Source organism: Balaenoptera acutorostrata, chromosome 1, assembly GCF_949987535.1.
Source record: "Balaenoptera acutorostrata chromosome 1, mBalAcu1.1, whole genome shotgun sequence".
NCBI lineage: Eukaryota > Metazoa > Chordata > Mammalia > Artiodactyla > Balaenopteridae > Balaenoptera > Balaenoptera acutorostrata.
In genome coordinates, this window is record NC_080064.1 from 100942306 (window position 1) to 100965885 (window position 23580).

The 23580-nt window shown below is 36.6% G+C and overlaps 1 protein-coding gene across 4 annotated transcripts in view; it reads right to left on the reverse strand.

Moving 5' to 3' along the window:
* PHTF1 (putative homeodomain transcription factor 1) overlaps positions 1-23580 on the reverse strand; it is a 62003-nt gene that overhangs the window by 16137 nt on the left and 22286 nt on the right. The window contains exons 2-11 of one of the 4 annotated variants that reach the window (XM_057544934.1): positions 18062-18102; positions 16390-16524; positions 15038-15197; positions 13983-14156; positions 13806-13895; positions 11595-11816; positions 8638-8766; positions 7582-7854; positions 6671-6802; positions 5825-5911 (exon numbers count right to left, since the gene is read on the reverse strand). In XM_057544934.1, coding sequence (XP_057400917.1) covers positions 5825-5911; positions 6671-6802; positions 7582-7854; positions 8638-8766; positions 11595-11816; positions 13806-13895; positions 13983-14156; positions 15038-15196 — 1266 coding nt within the window. In that variant the 5' untranslated portion in view covers position 15197; positions 16390-16524; positions 18062-18102. Of the gene's footprint in view, positions 1-5824; positions 5912-6670; positions 6803-7581; positions 7855-8637; positions 8767-11594; positions 11817-13805; positions 13896-13982; positions 14157-15037; positions 15198-16389; positions 16525-18061; positions 18219-23580 lie in introns of those variants that run through there. The other 3 variants (XM_007169369.2, XM_007169370.2, XM_057544937.1) reach the window with 3 other exon arrangements.

Below are 23580 nucleotides of genomic sequence, written 5' to 3' on the forward strand. Positions count from 1 at the left end.
GGGATGTATGTATATGTATAGCTGATTCACTTTGTTATACAGAAGAAACTAACACACCATTGTAAAGCAATTATACTCCAATAAAAATGTTAAAAAAAAGGTATTCCATGCAAATGGAAATCAAAAGAAAGCTGAAGTAGCAATACTTATATCAGACAAAATAGACTTTAAAATAAAGACAGTTACAAGAGACAAAGAAGGACACTACATAATTATCAAGGGATCAATCAAAGAAGAAGATGTAACAATTGTAAATTCATGTGTCCCCAACATAGGAGCACCTCAATATATAAGGCAAATGTTAACAGACATAAAAAAAGGAATTGACAGTAACACAATAATAATGGGGGATTTTAACATCTCACTTATATCAATAGACAGATCATCCAGACAGAAGATCAATAATAAAATCCAGCCTTTAAATGACACATTAGACTAGATGGACTTAATTGATATTTATAGAGTATTCCATCTGAAAGCAGCAGAATGCACATTCTTTTCAAGTGCACATGGAACATTCTTCAGGATACATCACATGCTGGGCCACGAAGCAAGCCTTGGTAAACTTAAGAAAACTGAAATTATATCAAGCATCTTTTCTGACCACAACACTATGAGATTAGAAATCAACTACAAGAGAAAAACATGAACACGTGCAGGCTAAACAATATGCTATTAAACAACCAATGGATCACTGAAGAAATCAAAGAGGAAATTTTAAAAAAATAGCTAGAGACAAATGAAAATGAAAACATGATGATCCAAAACCTATGGGACACAGCAAAAGCAGTTCTAAGAGGGAAGTTTATAGCAATACAAGCTTACCTTAGGAAGCAAGAAAAATCTCAAATAAACAACCTAACCTTACATCTAAAGCAACTAGAGAAAGAAGAACAAACAAAATCCAAAGTTAGTAGAAGTAAAGGAATCATAAAGATCAGAGCAGAAATAAATGAAATAGAGACTAAGAAAACAATAGAAAACATCGATAAAACTATTAACAAAAGCTGGTTCCTAGAAAAGATAAACACAATTGATAAACCTTTAGCCAGACTCATCAAGAAAAAAAGGAAAAGGGCCCAAATCAATAAATTAGAAATGAGAGACTACTCCAAGCAATATACCAATAAAATGGACAACCTAGAAGAAATGGACAAATTCTTAGAAAGGTACAATCTACCAAGATTGAACCAGGAAGAAATAGAAAATATGAACAGACTGATCACAAGTACTGAAATTGAATCTGTGATTTTAAAACTCCCAGAAAACAAAAGTCCAGGACCAGATAGCTTCACAGGTGAATTCTACCAAACATTTAGAGAAGAGATAACACCTACCCTTCTGAAACTATTCCCAAAATTGCAGAGGAAGGAACACTTCCAAACTCATTCTATGAAGCCATCATCACCCTGATACCAAGACCAGACAAAGGTATCACAAAAAAAAGAAAATCAGGCCAATATCACTGATAAACAGAGACGCAAAATCCTCAACAAAATACTAGCAAACTGAATCCAACAATACATTAAATAATCAAGTGGGATTTATCCCAGGGATGCAAGGATTTTTCAGTATCTACAAATCAATCAGTGTGATACACCACATTAACAAATTGAAGAATAAAAGCCACATGATCATCTCATTAGATGCCGAAAAAGCTTTTGACAACATTTAACATCCACTAATGATTAAAAACTCTCTAGAAACTGGGCATAGAGGGAACATACCTCAACATAATAAAGGCCATATATGACAAACCCACAGCTAACATCATACTCAACAGTGAAAAGCTGAAAGCATTTCCTCTAAAATCAGGAACAAGACAAGGGTGCTCAATCTCACCTCTTATATTCAATATACTTTTGGAAGTCCTAGCCACAGCATTCAGAGAAGAAAAAGATATAAAAGGAATCTAAATTGGACAGGAAGAAGTAAAAGTGTCACTGTTTGCAGATGACATGATACTATACATAGAAAATCCTGAAGACACTACCAGAAAACTACTAGAGCTCAACAATGAATTCAGTAAAGTTGCAGAATACAAAATTAATACACAGAAATCTGTTGCATTTCTATACACTAACAACTAAAGATCAGAAAGAGAAATTAAGGAAACAATCCCATTTACCACTGCATCAAAAAGAATAAAATACCTAGGAATAAACCTACTTAAGGGGGCTAAATACCTGTGCTCCAAAAACTATAAGACACTGATGAAAGAAACTGAAGAAGACACAAACAGATGGAAAGATATATATATACCGGTTTCTTAGGCTAGAAAAATTAATATTGTTAATATAACCATACTACTCAAGGCAATGTACAGATTCAGTGCAATCCCCATCAAAATACCAATGGCTTTTTTCACAGAACTAGAACAAAAAAATTTTAAATTTGTATGGAAACACAAAAGAACCCGAATAGCCAAAGCAATCTTGAGAAAGAAAAACGAAGCTGGAGGAATCAGGCTCCCTGACTTCAGATTATACTACAAAGCTACAGTCATCAAAACAGTATGGTACTGGCACAGAAACAGAAATATAGATCAGTGGAACAGGATAGAAAGGCCAGAGATAAACCCATGCACCTATGGTCACCTAATCTATGACAAAGGAGGCAAGAATATACAATGGAGAAAAGACAGCCTCTTCAATAAGTGGTGCTGGGAAAACTGGACAGCTACATGTAAAAGAATGAAATTAGAACATTTCTCTAACATCATATACAAAATAAATTCAAAATGGATTAAAGACCTAAACATAAGACTGGATACTATAAAACTTCTAGAGGAAAACATAGGCAGAACACTGTTTGACATAAATCACAGCAAGATCTTTTTTGACCCACCTCCTAGAGGAATGGAAATAAAAACAAAAATAAACAAATGGGACCTAATTAAACTTAAAAGCTTTTGCACAGCAAAGGAAACCATAAACAAAACAAAAAGACAACCTACAGAATGGGAGAAAATATTTGTAAATGATGAGACTGACAAGGGATTAATTTCCAAAATATATAAACAACTGAATAACAAAAAACCAAACAGCCCAATAAAAAAATGGGCAGAAGATCTAAGTAGACATTTCTCCAAAAAAGACATACAGATGGCCAAAAGGCACATGAAAAGATGGTCAACATCACTAATTATTAGAGAAATGTAAATTAAGTCTACAATGAGGTATCGCCTCACTCCAGTCAGAATGACCATGATCAAAAAGTCTACAAATAATAAATGCTGGAGAGGGTGTGGAGAAAAGGGAACCCTCTTGCACTGTTGGTGGGAATGTAAATTGATACAGCCACTATGGAGAACAGTATGGAGGTTCCTTAAAAAACTAAAAATAGTTACCATATGATCCTGCAATCCCACTCCTGGGCATATATCCAGACAAAACTGTAATTCAAAAAGATACATGCACCCCAATGTTCACTGCAGCACTATTTACAACAGTCAAGACATGGAAGCAACCTAAATGTCCATCGACAGATGAATGGATAAAGAAGATATGGTATATATATCACAGGGAGCTATACTCAATATTCTGTAGTAACCTATAAGGGAAAAGAATCTGAAAATAACATATATTCATATATGTGTATAACTCAATCACTTTGCTGTACACCTGAAACTAACACAACATTGTTAATCAACTATACTTCAATAAAAAAGAGAGAGAGAAAGAGAGGGAAAAAGCTCAAAAAGAAAATATATTTTGTAATAAACCCAGATCTGTTACCAAAATAAATTAATAAAATAACTTTTCAGCATTGAAAAAAACATATCACTGAAGATATTAAAGCACTTTGATAGTTTAACAGCAAAAAAAAAAGAAAGAAAAAGAAACAAGCAACCAAAAAAAGGATATGCTGATTATAAGAGAGAGAACTATACAAAGACAAAATAAATGAAAAAGGGTAGACAAAGATATTGCATACAAAAACTAATCAAGACAGATGGTGTAGTTAAATTAATATCAAATAGAGTAGACTTTAAGTTAAGAAACATTAGAAATAGAGACATTTTATAAGGTCATGAAAGGTAAAGAAAGCCTGACACTGTTCAGGATTAAAGGAGATTAAAGAGACATAACAGCTAAATGTAATAACTCATCCTGGATTGAGAAAAAAAATAACTATAAAGGACATAAAAGTCTATCCACCAAGGAGGTGGATAACAATTCTAATTCTGAATGCACCCAGTTACACTACTTAAAAACATATAAAGCAAAACTTGACAGAAATAAAAGGAGAAAAAGATAAATCCACCATCGGAGCAGACCTGACCACACCTCTCTCAGTGGCTGACAGAATAAGCAAACCAAAAAGATGAGTAGGGACACAGGAAATTTCAGCAATACAACTAATAAACTTGGGTTAATTTATATAGAGAGAACACTGCTCTCCAAAACAATGGGCTACAAATTCTTTCAAAGTGCTGATGGAAGATTTAATAAAACTGGTAATATATATATTATAAACATATACTGGATAATAAAGATAAACATATACCGGATAATAAAGCAATTCTACATAATAAAGCAATACTGGATAATAAAGCAATTCTACATAATAAAGCAATTCTACATAATAAAGCAATACTGCATAATAAAGCAATTCTACATAATAAAGCAATACTGGATAATAAAGCAATTCTACATATTTCAAAGGACTGAACACATTCAGAGTATGTTCTCTGACCATAGCAGAATTAAGTTAAAATTCAATCAATGGAAAAGTACAGGATAAGGCTGTAACTTCTTGTAACAAAGAAAACACAGAAGTACCAAAATAAATAAATAAATAAAGATACAGGGACCTGTCAAAAGAACACAGGAAGGGGCTTTAAGGGTCTCTCACTGGCCAAATCTGGGACAATTTAGGCATCAAAACAAACATAGTAATATTTTATACTCCACTGGATAAAAATAAGAACACAGGAGTCCATAGCATAATAAGTGAATGAATGAATAAATAAATGAGAAAAAAGAAGAAGTCTACTTTAGAGTGACAACTAATAAAATTAGAAGAAATGATGGAGTTGGAAAATCACCATTTTGTATCCATAATGGTATATAGCTTTATTAACAATCAAAAATTGCCAATTAAAATTAAATTACCATGATCTTAGAGTCTTAAAGGACTAAAAATTATCTTTATTCTCATTTCAAAAGTTAGAAAAGGACTTCCCTTGTGGCACAGTGGTTAAGAATCCACCTGCCAATGCAGGGGACACGGGTTTGATCCTTGGTCCAGGAAGATCCCACATGCCACGGAGCAACTAAGCCTGTGTGCCACAACTACTGAGCCTGCGCTCTAGAGCCTGCAAGCCACAACTACTGAGCCCACGTGCTGCAACTACTGAAGCCCGCGCTCCTAGAGCCCATGCTCTGCAACAAGAGAAGCCACTGCAATGAGAAGCCCGTGCACCGCAACCAAGAGTAGCCCCCACTCGCCGCAACTAGAGAAAGCCCGCACGCAGCAACAAAGACCCAACGCAGCCAAAAATAAATAAATAAAATAAAATAATTTTTTTTAATTAAAAATAAAGTTAGAAAAATTAACAAGTATTCAAACTAGCAAAAGAAATGTAGACACATTAAAAACATATATACTTCAACATAACCATGCTAGCACCTCGACCTTGGACTCCCCAGTTCCCAGAGCTGTGAGATACAAATGTCCGTCGTCTATACATACACACACATACACACACACACACACACACACACACACACACACACACTCTTAAACACGGTGAACTGATTTAAAACAGAAAGTGAGCTCTATATTCCATTTTCCAGTGAAATCGATCTGAAACTCTTACCTGGGCACAACAAATGAAAGCAATGGAAAGTGTCAGTAGGAAGACAGAAGACACAACCACATCCACTGATCGCTGTGGGCCCCGTCTCTGTGGAGTGAGATGTGTAGGTTAGCGTTTTAGGTCACCGCCAGAGACGGCAACGGCCCTCACATCATTCACACTCCCAATCTTACTATATTGGCGTGAAAATGAACATTTATAAGACGTTTCTGACACAGGATTTTTTTTTTTTAATCAGTCATCAATTTTATACACATCAGTGTATACATGTCAATCCCAATCGCCCAATTCAGCACACCACCATCCCCACCCCACCGCGGTTTTCCCCCCTTGGTGTCCATACGTTTGTTCTCTACATCTGTGTCTCAACTTTTGCCCTGCAAACCGGTTCATCTGTACCATTTTTCTAGGTTCCACATACATGCGTTAATATACGATATTTGTTTTTCTCTTTCTGACACAGGATTTTAACATATTTTGGACATATTCGACTTTAATTAAGCTCTGAGATCCATGCCATTCAAATTAAGGGTGTGATTGATTCATGAACATATTTTCAGCTGGAATATTCCCCCCAAAAGTCAGAAAAAGATGAGATATTCAATTTATCACTCTGCCCTAGGAATTTAAATTTTCTTTTCCCTTTCTAAGCTCTTGTTTACTTAGCTCTAACAGCTCTGCAGATAGATCACTCCCAACTTGGTGTCCAGCAAGTCTGTCAGCAACTGATGTCTGTCCAGTACATAGAACTACCCTGCCTACTGAGTATCTGCCACCAGAAATTTCAGTGAGCATGTTTTCTGTGTATTATTGCAGATATTCCATGGTTAGTCAGCTAAAACTCACCTTCAGAAAGGAACGCAATGATAACCATATCTTAATGTTCTCCACCTTTTTAAGTCTGAAATGAGGTATTTCATATTTTCTAGCTTTCCTGGCAGAAGTAATATGGCTGAAGAGTTTTGCAAATAAAAATCTCTAGAGGAGGTTAAAAAAAAAAAACAAACCACAAAGTGAAACGTACACGTGTCACTGTGTGTATATTTACATAATTGTAAACAATATTCCCAGCATATAAAAAATATTAAAAGGATCAAGTTCTAATCAGTGGTCACTAAGACAGGCAGTGAAAAAACATTGTTAATAGCTCATTAACCTGTCGCTTGCAAAGCACATTATGTAGTAATATACTTCTTCACAACATGCTACACTCTTCACATTTTCAAGGAATATACCTTGGAGACCTTTGTGAATCCCCACCTTCACAAACTCAAATGTTTATACAAAATTCTAGCTTACTCCCAAATTACATTTCCATTCAAAACCACATTTTTTGCACATATCACCGATACATTAAGCCCTCAATCCCAAACTCTTATCAAATTTCAATAAATTTATTTCTCACTTGGCCATTTTTCACAGAAACATTTTCACTTTGGTAATTACTACATATGCTACATATACAAAACATCAAGGGCACATTGAGGTGCAGGCGCTAAGCAATCAGCTAGGCTCACTCACTGGCTCAGCCACTTACTCCTACAAGTAGGCTCAGCAAAATTTCAGATTACAGCATGTCATTTGTGAATAATCAGTATCACAAGTGTTAAACCCACAAATACCAAAAGTTCACTTATCAAGCCTCCATTGCCCACGTTAACTTCTGGAGAGAGAACAAATCAAGAGAACAAAAGCAACTCAACAGAATACCACATACAAAAGCAGAGGTAAGAAATTTTACTTAATTGACTACCGACCTGTTTGTATGTTCTCTCCGCCACACACATCATGAAAAAAAACATCCAAGTAAGACACAGTCGTTCAAAAAAATTAATTATAGACAAAATAATAATAGGTGTAACAGGTGGTGCCCCACAAAAGAGAGTCAAGATCTCCTCAGCTGAGATGGACTTTAGCTGGTCAAGGCTCTTCTCTCGGAACAGTCGATGTAAAAAAGGGAAAAATGCTAATCCGATGGTGACGACATTTCCCAGCATCTGATAACCTACTCCTTGCTGATACGCATTAACCTGGGAATTAATTTAAAATATGCATCAAAAAAAATAAAAAATAAAAAAAAATAAAATATGCATCATTACTGCACAGCTAAATGGAGTTGTGAAGCAGTATTTATCAAATACTATTTAGATGATTAAAAACTAAATCTGTTTTAAATCTAAAAGAAATACAAATAAAAATGATGTACAGATTTATGACTTTTAGGCTTGAATGAGATAAGGAATATTTGTAGAGTCTACCTGAACAATTGATCATGTTCACAGAGACCTCTGTAACAAATAAAAAAATATACTACCTAGGGCTTCCCTGGTGGCGCAGTGGTTGAGAATCTGCCTGCTAATGCAGGGGACACGGGTTTGAGCCCTGGTCTGGGAAGATCCCACATGCCACGGAGCAGCTGGGCCCGTGAGCCACAATTGCTGAGCCTGCGCGTCTGGAGCCTGTGCCCCGCGACGGGAGGGGCCGCGATAGAGAAAGGCCCACGCACCGCGATGAAGAGCGGTCCCCGCACCGCGATGAAGAGTGGCCCCCGCTTGCCGCAACTGGAGAAAGCCCTCGCACGAACCGAAGACCCAACACAGCCAAAAATAAATAAATAAATAAATAAAATCAAGTAAAACTTTAAAAAAAAAAAAAAATATACTACCTAGTGAAGACTGACTACAAAATTTAAGATACACATACTTGTGTTTCAAAAGGAGAGTCAACGTTTTGATCATTAAATACATTCTATGAAATAGCTGCTGATCATTAAATAGATTTTTCTAAAAATCCAAAAACGTATTAAACCTTACCCTGCTCATGATGATGCCACTTATTTCCAACACAGACATATCCATCTTTTTGCACTCATTCCCTTCCCAGATTATTGCACTAACTCGATCAGAGGCAGGACTTGAGTTCTGAAGCCAGAATAAATGGTTCTGAGAAGAAAAAATAAATATTTCCATCCACTCCTTCTTTATTTCCTCCATTAGATTTTTTTCCCTTTGTCTAGCTCCTGGGCCACATTTGCCAGGGTTCAGCCTTGTCATCCTATTCTCCCCCTCACAAAGCTCATCACTCCAATTACCAGCTCCATGATGCTGGTTTCTGGGTTTTGTTGTTTTTTTTTCACGAAAACAATTTCTTACCTGGAGAGAGGCTAAGTGTCTCCTATAATGATGGGAGGTAGGATTACATGATCTCCAAGGTTGCTTCCCTCTCTAAATGTATGGAAGTGAGTATAAGCTTGGTGTATTAATGGGATATCAAGAAGGAAAGCATTTCTACAGCATCATGACTAGACCAGGGATAGTAGGAAGTTACGCGGGAGAGGTGCTAACAGGCCTTAAGACATCACAGGAATGACTGAGAAGGTAAACCTTTCTCTGGTCTAATCAGGACACAGAAAAGCATAGTAAGCTCAAGAGGAAAAGGTTGAGATAAAAACAGCCCCGTATTTTCCTCTGCTGTATCATGTCTTATTCTTCGAGTACCAACTCAAGTCCCATTTCACCAACATGTCCTCTCTGATGGCCACAAGCCTCACTCATGTTGCCTTTCTCTGAAATTAAAAACCCTTACAGTCTATAGCAGATAAATTTGCATCTAATTATATGCTGCTTTTATTGTGTCCTCTATTTCCCATAAAATCATCTTGTTCCCAAACACATATATAAGTTACTAAAAAACAACCATCTGGTGTATTTCTTCTCCTTCTACAATAATGCTTAGCATAATGCTGATGCACATTTATGGATTTATTAATTGATTTAGCCAAAAAAATATTTATTAAGCAGCTACTATGTAAGATGTACTATGGATATAATAAAGAACAAGACAGATGTAGTCCTTGACATCACAGCGTACAGACTTGTGGAGACATGATTAAATAAAGTTACTGTGCAGCATGATAAGGGAAGGAAAGAATGCTTTAGGAGCATATAGAAAAGGCTTTCTAAGGGAGTATCACTCAAGCCAAGACCCGAAAAGTAAAAAAGAGTGAGACGAAGGAATGGGTATTGGGGAAAAGTGTGTTCCAGGCAAATAAACCAGTTTGTGTAAAGATCCAGAAGTACATGAGGAAACTGAAAGAAGTTTAGTTGAGTTAAACTATACCATGCAAGACTGTTATCAGAGCAAATAAAGGAACAGAAAGAAATAATCCAGAATGGAAAAAAAAAAGCAATTAAAGGATTGTAAGGGGAATGGCATCAGATTTGTATTTTAGAAGGATCATTCTGGCTGCAGTGTGGAAAATGAAACAAAGGGGAGCAAGCCTAGAGAAGCTGTTGTAAGGATCCAGATGAGGGCTGATGGTGGTCTGCACCAAGCAGTGTGGACACAGGTGGGCAGATGTATGTATTATACAGCAGAATCAAGAAAATGTGATGACTGATTGGAAACATGGGGGGGCGGGGTCAAGAATGGCCCCAAGGTTTCTAACTTGGGTGGTTAGTGGTGACATTTAGAAATATGGAGAATAAAAGAAGAATAGGTTAGATGGGAGAATTGGGAAATGATGAATTCCGTTTAACATAGTGAGTTTCATCTTACCTAGTTATTCTTACATATGCCTTAAAATTATCCTATAAATCCCAAAAGTGCAAAGGAGGTGAAAATCATCATGATGCTATTCATAATTACCAAGGGCTAAGGTAATTTAGATGAGTCTTCAGACTGAATGTAAAGAATATTTAGATACAAACTTTGATAGCAAAATTGGAGGAAAAAGCTTAAAACTTTAATAATAAAATGTATGTTGTTTCTAGTTAGTTTTTGAAAACTGTATACATTTAATGAAGCAGAATTTTTTTCATTAAAATGTGTAACCTAAATCAATGGTATCTTAGAATCAAGAAAATTCAATAATTAAACAAATGAATATCCATCACCCACTATTTATTAAGTCATTATGGAAATATTTAGCCTAAAGAAAAAATAAAACTAAGAAGAATCATGATCATTGGCATTAAACATATGAAAGGCTGATATGAGAACCGTTTCTTAATCATTTAATCTATCCAGCAGTGGAAAAAGCTCATGAAATAACAATCACTCCAGCTCCACAAGTATTTAAGCAGAGACTAACTGATTGTCTGATGGGGATAATAATAACCATGCCAACATGTTGTGGGTGCTTACTCTTTGCCAAGCATTGTGCTAAGCACTTTGTATTATCTCATTAGATATATCACAATATTTCTAAGAAGTAGGAACTATTGTTACTACATGATAGGTAGTAGAAAAATTTCTGCAGATGTAGAATGAATTCCTATATTGATTGGAAGGTTGAAATAACCTTCTAAAGAATCCCCATTCCCAGGCTATCTGATTTTACGATATTAACAGAAAACCTAAAATTAAAAGCATCACTTGCTTTATACATTATTAGAGAAGCAAGCAATGCCATCTCCTAGTAATTCATATATAATACTGCTATGTCTATGAAAATATAATATGAGTTTACTGCACCAAACAATGTACCCTGCTCATATAAAATGAACATTAAGGGTCATTCTAAGGAAAATAATGAGAAAAAGTCCTAGGAAGAAACATTTAGGTTAGGGGAATTCAACAGTGCTTCCCCCTGAATTCTAATTCCAATATCTTCACTTACAAACTATGCTCAATTTCCTCGTCTCTAAATAGGGATAATAATAGTGTCCACCTTACAGGGTTATTGTAGAGTTAAATGAGATAATACAGTGCCTGGCACACGGTAAGTACACAGTAAACATCAGCTATTATTATCATCACCTTTACAGACCTGCTGAAAAACATCCTCTTTGGGGTCACGTTTGGTCCCTGAGTGAAGGGAGTTCACGTGGGCCCCCTCACTGTCGCTGGTGACAGACGACCGGCACTCAGGGCCGTGCAGCAGGTCATCCCATAACATATCCTCTGTCTCCGAGTCATGACGGGTGCTCTCCGAGTCTCTTCTCAACATGTTGAGGCTTCGAGAACCACCACTCGCGCCAGATCTACAGCCCTTTAAGGGAAAACAAAAACAAATATTTTTTTTATTCCTTTTTAAAAACAACTATATAAAATTTCTGTTCTTTAAGCTACCCAGCCTGTGGTATTCTGTTATGGCAACCTGAGTGGATAAACCCATCTGTCTACAAGGATTTTTCTGAATTGCTTTTAATAATGAAAAACTGGAAACAAATTAAGTAGTCATAATTTTACACATTTTAATAAATTCCTTCATAAACTGGAATATTCTGCAGATGTTCAACAGAATGAGGTATTGTCTTATGTACTGATAAGGCAAGACCTACAAGATAAAAAAAAAAAACAACTCCGAACAAATTTTCCTATTTATGTTTTTTAAATGATATGTTATATGTTTAAATATATAGTATGCTCTCTTACGCAAAGGAAAATAAATATGTGGAACTATAACCACCCTCTAGACAGCATGGGTTCAATCTGGGGATGTGGGGAACAGTGAGGGATTCATTATACTGGGAAGGGAGGCAGTAAGTGGAAATGGTTGCTTTTTACTAAATATACTTCTTCATTTGAGTTTTTACAACATCCTTACATTAATTTTATAACTACAAAATCTGTAAAGCCTTAAAATTTTTTAAAAAATGAAGTGACAGTTTTTGGGTCATGAAATTAATTTTTTTTTTTTTAGTTTTGTTCATTGTGATTTCTGTGTTTTAGATGAATATGTTCTTATTTTAACAGTTTTTGAAATACAGCATTCTTAAATATGTGTGCATAAGTTTATAGGTGGATAAATTTTTCACAAATGAAACATGTCTGTGTAATCAGCACCAAAATCAATGAACAAAGCATTACTAGTTCTCCTGCCCCTATTTCTGTGCTATTCCCTTTCAAGGCTAACAACCATTATGACTACTAAGAGCATAGATTAACTTCAGTTTTGTACTTTGTTAGAGGTGAAATCTGAAATTAGCTATTTTTTTATGTTTGACTACTTTTACAACGTTATATTTCTGAAATTCATCCATATTGTTGCAGTAAAAGGTATTTTATAATAAAATATTGACCTGTATTTCAAAAAAAACCCAAAACAAAACAACTATATATCTGAAATAAAATGAAAACAAGTTACCTATGGTGATGGCTGGCAAGCTTTCACACACCGATCACTATGTTGACAAGACTTCACATAACAATAATACATTTTCATGGTTAAATGTGAAACTCTGATGACTCTCTAACAGACTATCAAAGAGGACTCCCTCTGAGAAGTTACTGCCAAGTCATGGGGTTGTTCAAGTGAGGTGCCCTGGGATGGGGTGACTCCTGCAAGCACATCCAGAGGGCCCACTCTGGGTGCAGGTGCGGCTGGGCCTACTGACACACCCAAGTGCCCTCTACTCTAAATGTTGTGAGCTTGACTGTAGACCTAGTCACGTCCAGGGCCCAGCCAAACAGGGAAAAGGGTAATCAGGCTGAGAAAAGGATGGACACTGCAGCTCTCCTGCGGTACAAACATAGATATGAAAGTTTTTCCACAACCCCAGCTGCCTTGTCAATCAAAACAAAAGCCACCACCATCTACTCCCTCACCTCTGAATTATAATGTCCCAAATGTACAATATTCCCATTAGCTTTCATGATGAGATTTACTGCTCCCATCTCTCAGGGGTCCTTTCTCAAATATCTGTCCCCATCAGCATCAATGCCACTTACAAAGGGACGATGCTTAAGAATAAACTGCATATTCCAAGTGAATATTAAGTAGGCTTCTCATCATCTAGGGATTGAGGAGTCTCTCTCTGGGCATCATCTATGATACTTTTAAGATTAGATCAAAGACAAAGAGCTCGTTCTCTTTCTGGGGGTGAGCAGTCATATAAAAGCTTCTAGATAGGTAGACACAGAGTTGGAGGCAGGGGAGGGGCAGGCAAATATACACACAACTTTAGGACAACCAATACAAAAAGGAATGGATACAGTTATTACACTCAAGAATACGCCTTGAAAAAGGATACGTTACCTGACTGAAGGCTGCCGATTCAAACTCTGATTCAGCCAGACTATCTGAATCCCGCACAACAGGACACCACTTGGAAGTGGTCTTCTTTACCTGTCAACAAACGATAGGAAAACATGTTGAATACCTTGTGACTTGGGAGTTAATGCCTATACTTTTATAAGCTAAAATAAAAATTACCTGAGTGTTTAGGTGCCTTGAAAGTATTGATTTCCTATTCTTAACTTCACAGCCGTTGTCACTTGAGGCCCCTTCCACACTCCTCCGCAGTGCCATCATCTGTGTCCGGGCTTCACCATCATCCTCACTTGACAGATCATCTGAAATCCCATTGCCCAAACGCCCGAACGGCTCCTACAGAGAGAACAGCAGTTTCCTCACAGGGGACAGCCCAAAATACTCCAGTTAGCCTTGTGTATAAAAACTAAGAAGCAGTAAAAGTAAACTAAACCAAAACTGAACAAACCTACCTATTAGTTGGTCTCAGTAAAGAAAAATATTAAACTTTCTTGAAACTAAATAGCTTAAATGATGAGGCAGTGTTATGTAGAGGTTAGAAGCACAGGCTTGAGTCAAGCTCAAGTCTGAATCACAGCTCTTCTACTTATTAGCTATGTAACTGTAGGTAAGTAATTAAATCTCTCTGGGCCTCAATTTCCTCATCTGAAAAGCGATGATAATAAAAGCACCTATCTCACAGAGTTGTTGAAACAATTAAGTGAGTTACTACGTGTAAAGCACTTAGAATAGTGCTTGGTTGCAGTAATGGCTCAAAAATATTAGCTTTTTGTAATTCTTAAATGCCACAGTCTAACAAATAAGAAAATATTTCAAGACTATAAAGTTAAGAGTGTAGTTAGTTTTAGACGTAAAGCAGAACACCTGTACCTAAACCTGGAAAATAGTTTCCCAAACCTTAACACACTATCACCGCCTCTCTGGAAGACGACACAGCAGCCTCTACACTCATCTGTTTATTGAATCTACCAGTCTCCTACTAAGGCTGGACCAGGGGCAGATGCAATAACAAGTTCTGGTCCTAGAAATTAGAAGAATAAGGTACAGTCTTCATGTTATTCTTCATGATGTTCTCCTTTTCACATCCTGTAGTTTTACGTTTCAAATGACACAAATCTATTAGTACCTATTCTGTGTTTCTAGCAGAGTCTAAGAATAGAAAAATTTTACACAGGAAAGAAAAGACCTTGTAATATTTACTCTCATCTAAATCTTACCCTGCATCCCTTTTCTCCATCTGAAAATTTTGCTTTCTCTCTTGTTTGCCACATTCTAATCTCTGGTCGACACTGTCTCTTCTTGATGATAGGATGCAGACAACCTGAGTCATTGTCAGTCTCTGTCCCTTTGCTACATATTAATTTTACTCTTTTCATCCTATTTTTTAAAAAGGAAAAAAAGATTACTAGTTAGTTTTTTGAAAGTAATACCTTTCATGAAGTCACTTCTGAGGAGTACAATACATTATTCTGGAAATCAAGAAGATTCAGAAATTGTATGTTTCAGGCTTCTAGCTTGCCTCAGGGTGTAGGAAGCCAGTTCCCTCTCTAGTCTCCAAAGACTTGGGTCAGTTAGTTGAGAGGAAGCCTGTTCTTTTCGACTTTGCAAGGAAGTGGGTCCACAGTCTTCCCTCTCAAACGCAATGCCAACCCCGCCCTCACATTGCCTGTTTGTGCCACTTCATAGAATGTCTTCCCCTCTCCTGTGCTTCAAAGCCCAGCAACTCTCAGCTCCTCCCTGACTCCTGCTGACTACTTCACCCCAGAATACTCACTCCTTCTGCTGAACTGCATGGCCTTGAGTCAGCATGATATCATTTACGATATTTTTACATGGTGGTGACTGCATCATACCTGCTACTCTTACCTTCCTAATTAGATGGTAAAATCACTGAGAAGAGGAATGCCCAGTGCCCAGCACAATGTTCAGCACAAAGAACTCAAACGCTTCAACTAAAGAGTGTCAACTTATCTTTAGAAAAATATGTGAACATACTTCGTCTTCAAAAACAAAACTGCAAAAACACTTTACTTTTGAGTCACAAACATTAACATATGATAAAATAAGGATTTCTTCGAGTCATACTAGCGCTGTTACAACTTACAAAATCATGAAGGAGGTTGAATGCGTCTTGGATTCATTTCCCTTTCTGTCCTACAGCCCATCGACACCAGCCTCCTGTCCTGCACCCCACATCTAAAGAGGAATCAGCTCTCACACTGAAAAATACCTCATCTTTTAAAAATTCTTCTTTCTCTCAAGATGTTGGCCAATATGACTTAAAATATTTACCCTTCAAGAGTATTTATATTTCCATAATCTTGTGGTCTAAAAAACCACTAAAGATCAAACAGAATGACACTTTTATGGTAGATTACTGGACTAATGGGTAACATGACAGACAGTGGTGACATTTCAAATAAGCAAATCATTCCAGAACCTTTAAAAATCCCACCACAATGATAATATGCTTACACTGCGTATTCCTAAAACCTAATCAGATTATATACTATGTAAACACTAATGTGAACACAAAATCAAGTAAAAATTCCAATGTAAGACTTCCCACCTGTTGCCAAAGAGAGTCCCCCAAAAACCACCATTAAAGGGTGCAGATTCCAAAGTTTCTGTTCCTCTGGCTTTATCAGAGGAGTTATTTCCATTTTCTCGGCTCCCATCACCATTTACAGTTTTTCGTAATTTTCTACAAAAAAAATATTTCAACAACTTTAGATTATTCAGGACCTTTTCTGTTTCTACTCAGAACATCCCTACTGACTACTACCTGAAAGTAAGTATAATGAACTTCATATAATGAGGATAAATTATACCAGAACATTTCTGACTTAAGGGCAAAAACAGGTTCCAGAACAAAGTGCTAAGTTACCATTTTGTTTGTTCATTAAGTAAATAGAAATGCCATTCAAAAACATAACTAGAAGGAAAATTTTCATATGTATGACCAATAATAGTCTTTTCAGGAACCAAAAAAAGAATGAACAATTTCTTTAAATATGGATGCCAGAAATCTACCCATTTGGCACATTTAATCATGGGAACACAAAATAATAGCAAGTGATCAATTTTTTGATATCCTATGCAGTGAAAAGATATATCCTGTAAATACCAATGAGACACAGCACAATATTTGATTCCCTTAGAAAACATTAAATCAATTAAACTGAATTTTCAAGGAATATTCTTTCCTGGAAAAAAAAAGTTTTGAAAATAACATTCAAAAATAAGTATAAATATATTGAAATTCTTTGCACCAAATGAAAAAATCTTATATAGTAACTCCTTGGGGGAAGAAAAATCTACAGGTACTCTGAGAAAGATGACTTTTGTAAGATAATACCATATATATCTAAGAAACCTTTAACAGTTCCAAACCCCACAAACGGCACATAATCAATAAAGACTAGACATGAATTCAATGTGTAGAAAAGTTAAATCTTTATTAAAAGTTTAGAACACTTAGAAATCCATTCTTTTTATATACTATTGAAAAAAGGTAAAAATTTTAGTAGCACTAACCTAATGTACTAAGATCCTTGTTTATACCGAATTTTCACCAAATTTTAAGACTGAATTATGAAGAAGAATGCTTTTCATTGAAATCATTATTTAAGGTAAATTTTGATAAGGAATAATACAGTATAGGAATTTTCCTTTTAAACAACGGTACTGAATGACAAACCTCCATCCTCCTTGGATTAAAAGTTCATGACAAGGGCTTCCCTGGTGGCGCAGTGGTTGAGAATCCGCCTGCCAGTGCAGGGGACACGGGTTCGAGCCCTGGTCTGGGAAGATCCCACATGCCGCGGAGCAACTGGGCCCGTGAGCCACAACTACTGAGCCTGCGCGTCTGGAGCCTGTGCTCCACAACAAGAGAGGCCGCGACAGTGAGAGGCCCGCGCACCGCGATGAAGAGTGGCCCCCACGTGCCGCAACTGGAGAAAGCCCTCGCACAGAAACGAAGACCCAACACAGCCAAAAATAAATAAATTAATTAATTAATTAATTTTTAAAAAAAAACTTAAAAAAAAAAGTTCATGACAAGGTTTCTAAGCATCAGGGAGAAAAGTAAAAGTAAAGCATTTGGTTTTTTTTTTAAGCCAAAAAAATAATGAAAAATATATGCAAAAGAGGAAGATTTTTTTATTAATTTACTCAAAGATTTTGTTCTTCAATGCCTCTCCCAGAAAATACACAACCACAAATGTAATTTCTCATCTCACCTTCTTCTCCGATTTCCATTGTTTCCCGATGGCCTTGTTATCTGAGTAGACACAATTTGACAGTGGACAGTTCCCATGAGTAACATAAGGCACAAGGGTCCAAGTACTTCACTTACATTCACAATAGGCATCATAAAATAGAACACGAGTGCTATAACTGAAAAGAAGAGATTTCAAAGTGGAAAGCATTAGGGCTTATCTTTAAAACCAATTCTAATAACTCTACAGATTATTTCTCTAAAAATCTATCATTTAAAGTATACAAGTGAAAGCACATAATTTTGTACAATACAATCCACCTGCACATTAGCTGAGTGAAAACCTGAAGCCCTAGATCACAGAGCAAGTGAAGAATGATGTGTCCAAAGGATCTGCCTTTCTGGAAATATGACAATCTAGATATTCTGAAAGACTTTCCAGCACAAAACAACTAGATACTGTATAACCCTCTGCAGTACTGCTCTGCTCAGAGACCCAGTATTCTCCAGGGACCAGAGTGATATGTAGCAATTAACAGAGCTGGAGTTTGAACCAAGGCAGCCAGGCTCCAGAATCCTTATTCTTTTTTTTTTTTTTTGGCCGAGGTGTGGCATGCAGGATTTTAGTTCCCCGACCAGGGATAGAACCCATGCCCCTTGCAGTGGAAGCATGGAGCCCTAACCATTGGACTGCCAGGGAAGTCCCAGAGTCCTTACTGTTAACTGCCATGCTACATTGCCTCTTTGTATGTGAGTATGAAATGTCCAAAGAAAAAAGTAATGAAAGAAACAGAAAGATATCACAAATTATCTCCCAAAACTTCCAGATACAATTTTACAGATTCGTTCTTTCCGACTTTGACATAAAGATAATTCTTGTGCTATACAAACTTTTCTATGTGGAGTAAAATTAATTCCATTCCCTAATACCCTGATACCCAAACATAACAACAACAGCACCAAAACAATAAACTACAGACCTTGCTGACTTGTGAACGTGGATATAAATTTACCTCTAAAAAGTAACACCATGAAAGCAGGGATTTCTGTCTATTTTGTTCACTGCTGTACCTAGATCAGTACCTGGCACATAGTAAGCACTCGATATTTGTTGAATGAATGACTGAAATACTATCAAAGTAAATTTGACAATACAGCAAAAGAATAATTCACCAAGATCATATAGGGTTTATGCTAGAAGGATAGTAGGAAATCTTTCTCAGAGCCTAGAAGAGTACCTGGCACAGACATGTTAGGCGCTAAAGGAATTGTTGACTGAGACTTAACTGATGTAATTTAATAATTTAATACGATGTAGTTTTGATTGCATGCATATGTATCATCTCAATTGCCAACTGTGTAAAAGGCCTGTGTCCCTGATTCCTGGGAGGTAACCCCTAAACCCTTGTAATTTTCCAAATGATGAAGTATCTCTGTTATTCATGGTGGGTCCCTTGGACCATAGTGGATAGTTTATGCCAATAAAATGACTAAGGATAGGAGTAGCCGCACCAGAAAGACCAACTATGGAATTAGAGGGCTGGGGTTTTGAGCCACACTGTATCAGCCTGACCTTTGGGGAGGGAATGGGAGCTAAAGACTGAGTTTAACTCCTTGGCCAGTGACTCAATCAAACAGGCCTACATAATAAACCCTCAATAAAAACTCTGGATACCAAAGCTTGGGTGAGCTTCTCTTGTTGGCAATACCTTGTGCATATTGCTATCCATCATGGATGGAAGGGTAACACATCCCTGAGGACGACAAAAACTTCCTGATTGAAGCCCTCCCAGACTTTGCCCTATGCACCCCTTCTAATTTGTATCCTTCTGCTACAATAAAACTATAACGACAGCACTTTCCTGAGTGCTTTGAGTCATCCTAGTGAATTATTAACTCTGAGGGAATGAGTAGGGGACTCTCAAAACTGTAGCCAGCTGGTCAGAGTAAGGGTAGCCCTAGGGACTCCCAAAGTAAGGCTGGTGTCTTGGGAAGGGCTGTGCCTTTAACCTGTGAAGTCTGGTCCAACTCTAGTAGTGAAAAAGCATTCTATAAAAATAGACATTTGTTCTGATTTGTAATTAATCTTAAATGCCAATCTTTTCTAAAATACTAGGAATATAAAAATATGTCCTTAACATGCTAAAGAATATATATAAGTAGTGCTCGCTTTGGCAGCACATATACTAAAGAATATATAAGTAAAATCAACATGCATCATATTAATGAAAACATTCTGAATAGGAACAAAACATTATGATCACTCTTACTGTTATCACTTAACACTGCTCTGAAATGTTGACTAATTCAATACAAGTAAATGAAATGTATGAAAAAAGAGGAGACCAAATTTTCATTATGCCAACAATATGGTTGTATAATTAGAAAATCTGAGAGAAGCACCAAAAAACTATTAGAAATAATGAGAGTTTAAAAAGTGGCTGGTTATAACAACCTTAAGTATAAACTAAAGGCTTTCAAATGTAACAGCAATCACCAGTTAAAACACATTAAACAAACAAAAAAAGCCTCATACCTACAGCAGCAGCAACAAAAACAAAAACATAAAATATTTTACTTTAATGTGGAAGCCCCCAAGCATCCCCTGATGGATGATACATATAAACAAAATGTGGTATATACATACAGTTGATTATTATTCATCCTCAAACAGGAAGGAAATTCTGACACATGCTACAAATGGATGAATCCTGAAGACATTATGCTAAGTGAAATAAGGACAAATACTGTGTGATTCCACTTATATGAGGTACTCAGAGTGGTCAAATTCATAGAGACAGAAAGTAGAAGGGTGGTTGGCTGGGGGTAGGAGTAATTGGAGAGTTATTGATTTATGGGTACAGAGTTTCAGTTTGGAAAAATGAAAAAAATTCTGGAGATGGATGGTGGTGATGGCTGCCTAACAATGTGAATGTAATTAATGTCATTGAACTGTATACTTAAAAATGGTTAAGATGGTAAATTTCATGTATATTTTACCACAATGAAAAAAAAATTGAGTTTAACAAGATCTATGCAGGCCTTATAAGAAAAAAAAAATTCCTACAAAGCTTTACAGAAAGATATAACAGAAGACTTGATTAAAAGGAGAGCTATATCGGGCTTCCCTGGTGGTGCAGTGGTTAAGAATTCACCTGCCAATGCAGGGGGCACGAGTTTGAGCCCTGGTCCAGGAAGATCCCATATGCCGCGGAGCAACTAAGCCCGTGCGCCACAACTACTGAGCCTGCGCTCTAGAGCCCGCAAGGCACAACTACTGAGCCCGCGTGCTACAACTACTGCAGCCCGTGTGCCTAGAGCCCGTGCTCTGCAACAAGAGAAGCCACCGCAATGAGAAGCCCGCGCACCGCAACAAAGAGTAGCTCCCGCTCACCGCAACTAGAGAAAGCCCGTGCGCAGCAAAGACCCAGAACAGCCAAAAATAAATAAATAAAATTAATTAATTAATTAAAAAGGAGAGATATATCAATTTTCTCCCCATTCCCTCCAAATATATCTATACCTATGTTTTGGAGTGGGGAGTGGTGAGAAGGTAGTTCCAATCCAAATTCCAATTTTTTTTTTTTTGGTCTTTGATCATGATAAAATAATTCTAAATTATTTTGCAAAGAATAAGCAAGTAAGAACACCTAAGAGAAAATATTGAAAAACACAGAATAATAGAGGACTACTTGTCCTGCTCAATGTTACTACACATTAAATAGCTACAGTAATTAAAGAAATGTGACACAGATATGAGAATAACCAGACAAACTGATGGTGCAGAATATATAGTCCAGAAATAGACCATGGTGTATATGAAAATTTAATATATATAATTTATCTCAGTAAGACAGAAATTCTTTAATAACAAACATGTGGAAAAATATTTAATTTCACCCTTACAAGTGACCAAAGAAATGCACATTAAACAAGTAAAATACTAATTTTTGTATATCAAATTAGGTAACAATTTTTAAAATTATGATAATGCTAAGATTGTGGTAAAACAGAATCCACTACTTTCCAAAAGAATTGTGTCACCAGCAATTTCACTATATGCACTAAAAGCCTTAAAACGTTTACATTCTTTCATCTGTTAATTCTATTCCAGACAATAAATTCCAAAGAAATAATACGAAATATGAAAAATTTTGTTCATGATGGTATTATTAATAAGAAAAAACTAGAAACAACTTAATGCTCATTACATGGGAAGAGTTATGTAAATTATGGTACTTTTATATAATGGACTATAAAGCAGTTATAAAAAGTGTTTATGGTAAATCCTTATGATAGACTCATACAGACATTAAAATGATAGTTTGAAATGATGGTGTGTCCACATGATGGAATATTATGCAGCAACTAAATGACAGTTATGAAAACAATTCAAAAAAACTGACACAGATAAAAGAAAACAAAAATCACCCCAAATCCTTTCACCCTAACCCAACCTTCAACTTTCACCTACTCTTTGTTCTAAGTCATGTCTGTTGGCTCAGGTATAACCATATCTACGCTGCCCTCTTTCAGAAAGTGTTCCTGGTAGGCAATGGAGTATAGTAAAGAGTGTACACTGGGCCCCTGCACATAGTGAGACGAGAAAAACACCAGGTAGTGATGTGTAATACAGAAATTAACATAGACTCCTGTGACAGTGACTGAGGGGTGGTACGACTACTTAGAAAGTATAGACAGGGATGGCCTTTCTGTGAAAGTTACATCTGAGCACAGATCCTAAAGATGACAGAAAAGATAGCCACATGAAAAGCCTTATGATTGTTTCAAACAGAAAGAAAAACCCTGGGTGAGGAATAGAAAAAGGCCTTATGCCTAGAGTAAGCAAGGAGGAGAGTGGTTAAGACAAGGCATCCGACAGGTTAGCAGGGGACAGATAACGTAGGGCACTGGAGGTCCTGGTGAGGAGTTTGGGTTTCTATTCCAAGGGCAATGAGAAGTCACTAAACGGACTTAAAAAAGCAGGAAATTGACATGATAGGGTTTCCATTTCAAAAGATTTCTCTAATTGCTGTGAAAAGAGTGATGGGCAGAAAGAAAGCTCAGAGTAGATGTTATTCCAGTGATCTAGGTGAAGGCATGGTGGTGCTGTGGACTATGGTGGCAGCAGAGACTGGGATAAGTCGCCAGGACATGTTCTGGAGGTCAAACTTACAGACTTGGTGACAGATGGAATATGAGGGTTTATGGTAGAGTAGAATAGGAAGACAATTTTTCGCTTGAAAACTGGGTAGCTGATGGCATCATTTAATGAAATGGGATAAAACCTGAAGAGGAATAAGACTGTATAAAAGAAAAGATTATAAAAAAAAATCAGGAGTTCCACTTTGGGTATGATTAAGTTCAAGATACCTATGAAATCTCCATATGGAAATGTCAAACAGGCAGTTGTATTTACAAGCCTGAAGTTCAGCAGAGAGATCTGGCCTGAAAATATAAATTTGAGAATCACCAGTATATCAATTATATTTAAAGGTACAAGGCTTGATGAGAGTACCTAGAGAAGAGAAGAGAATCCCG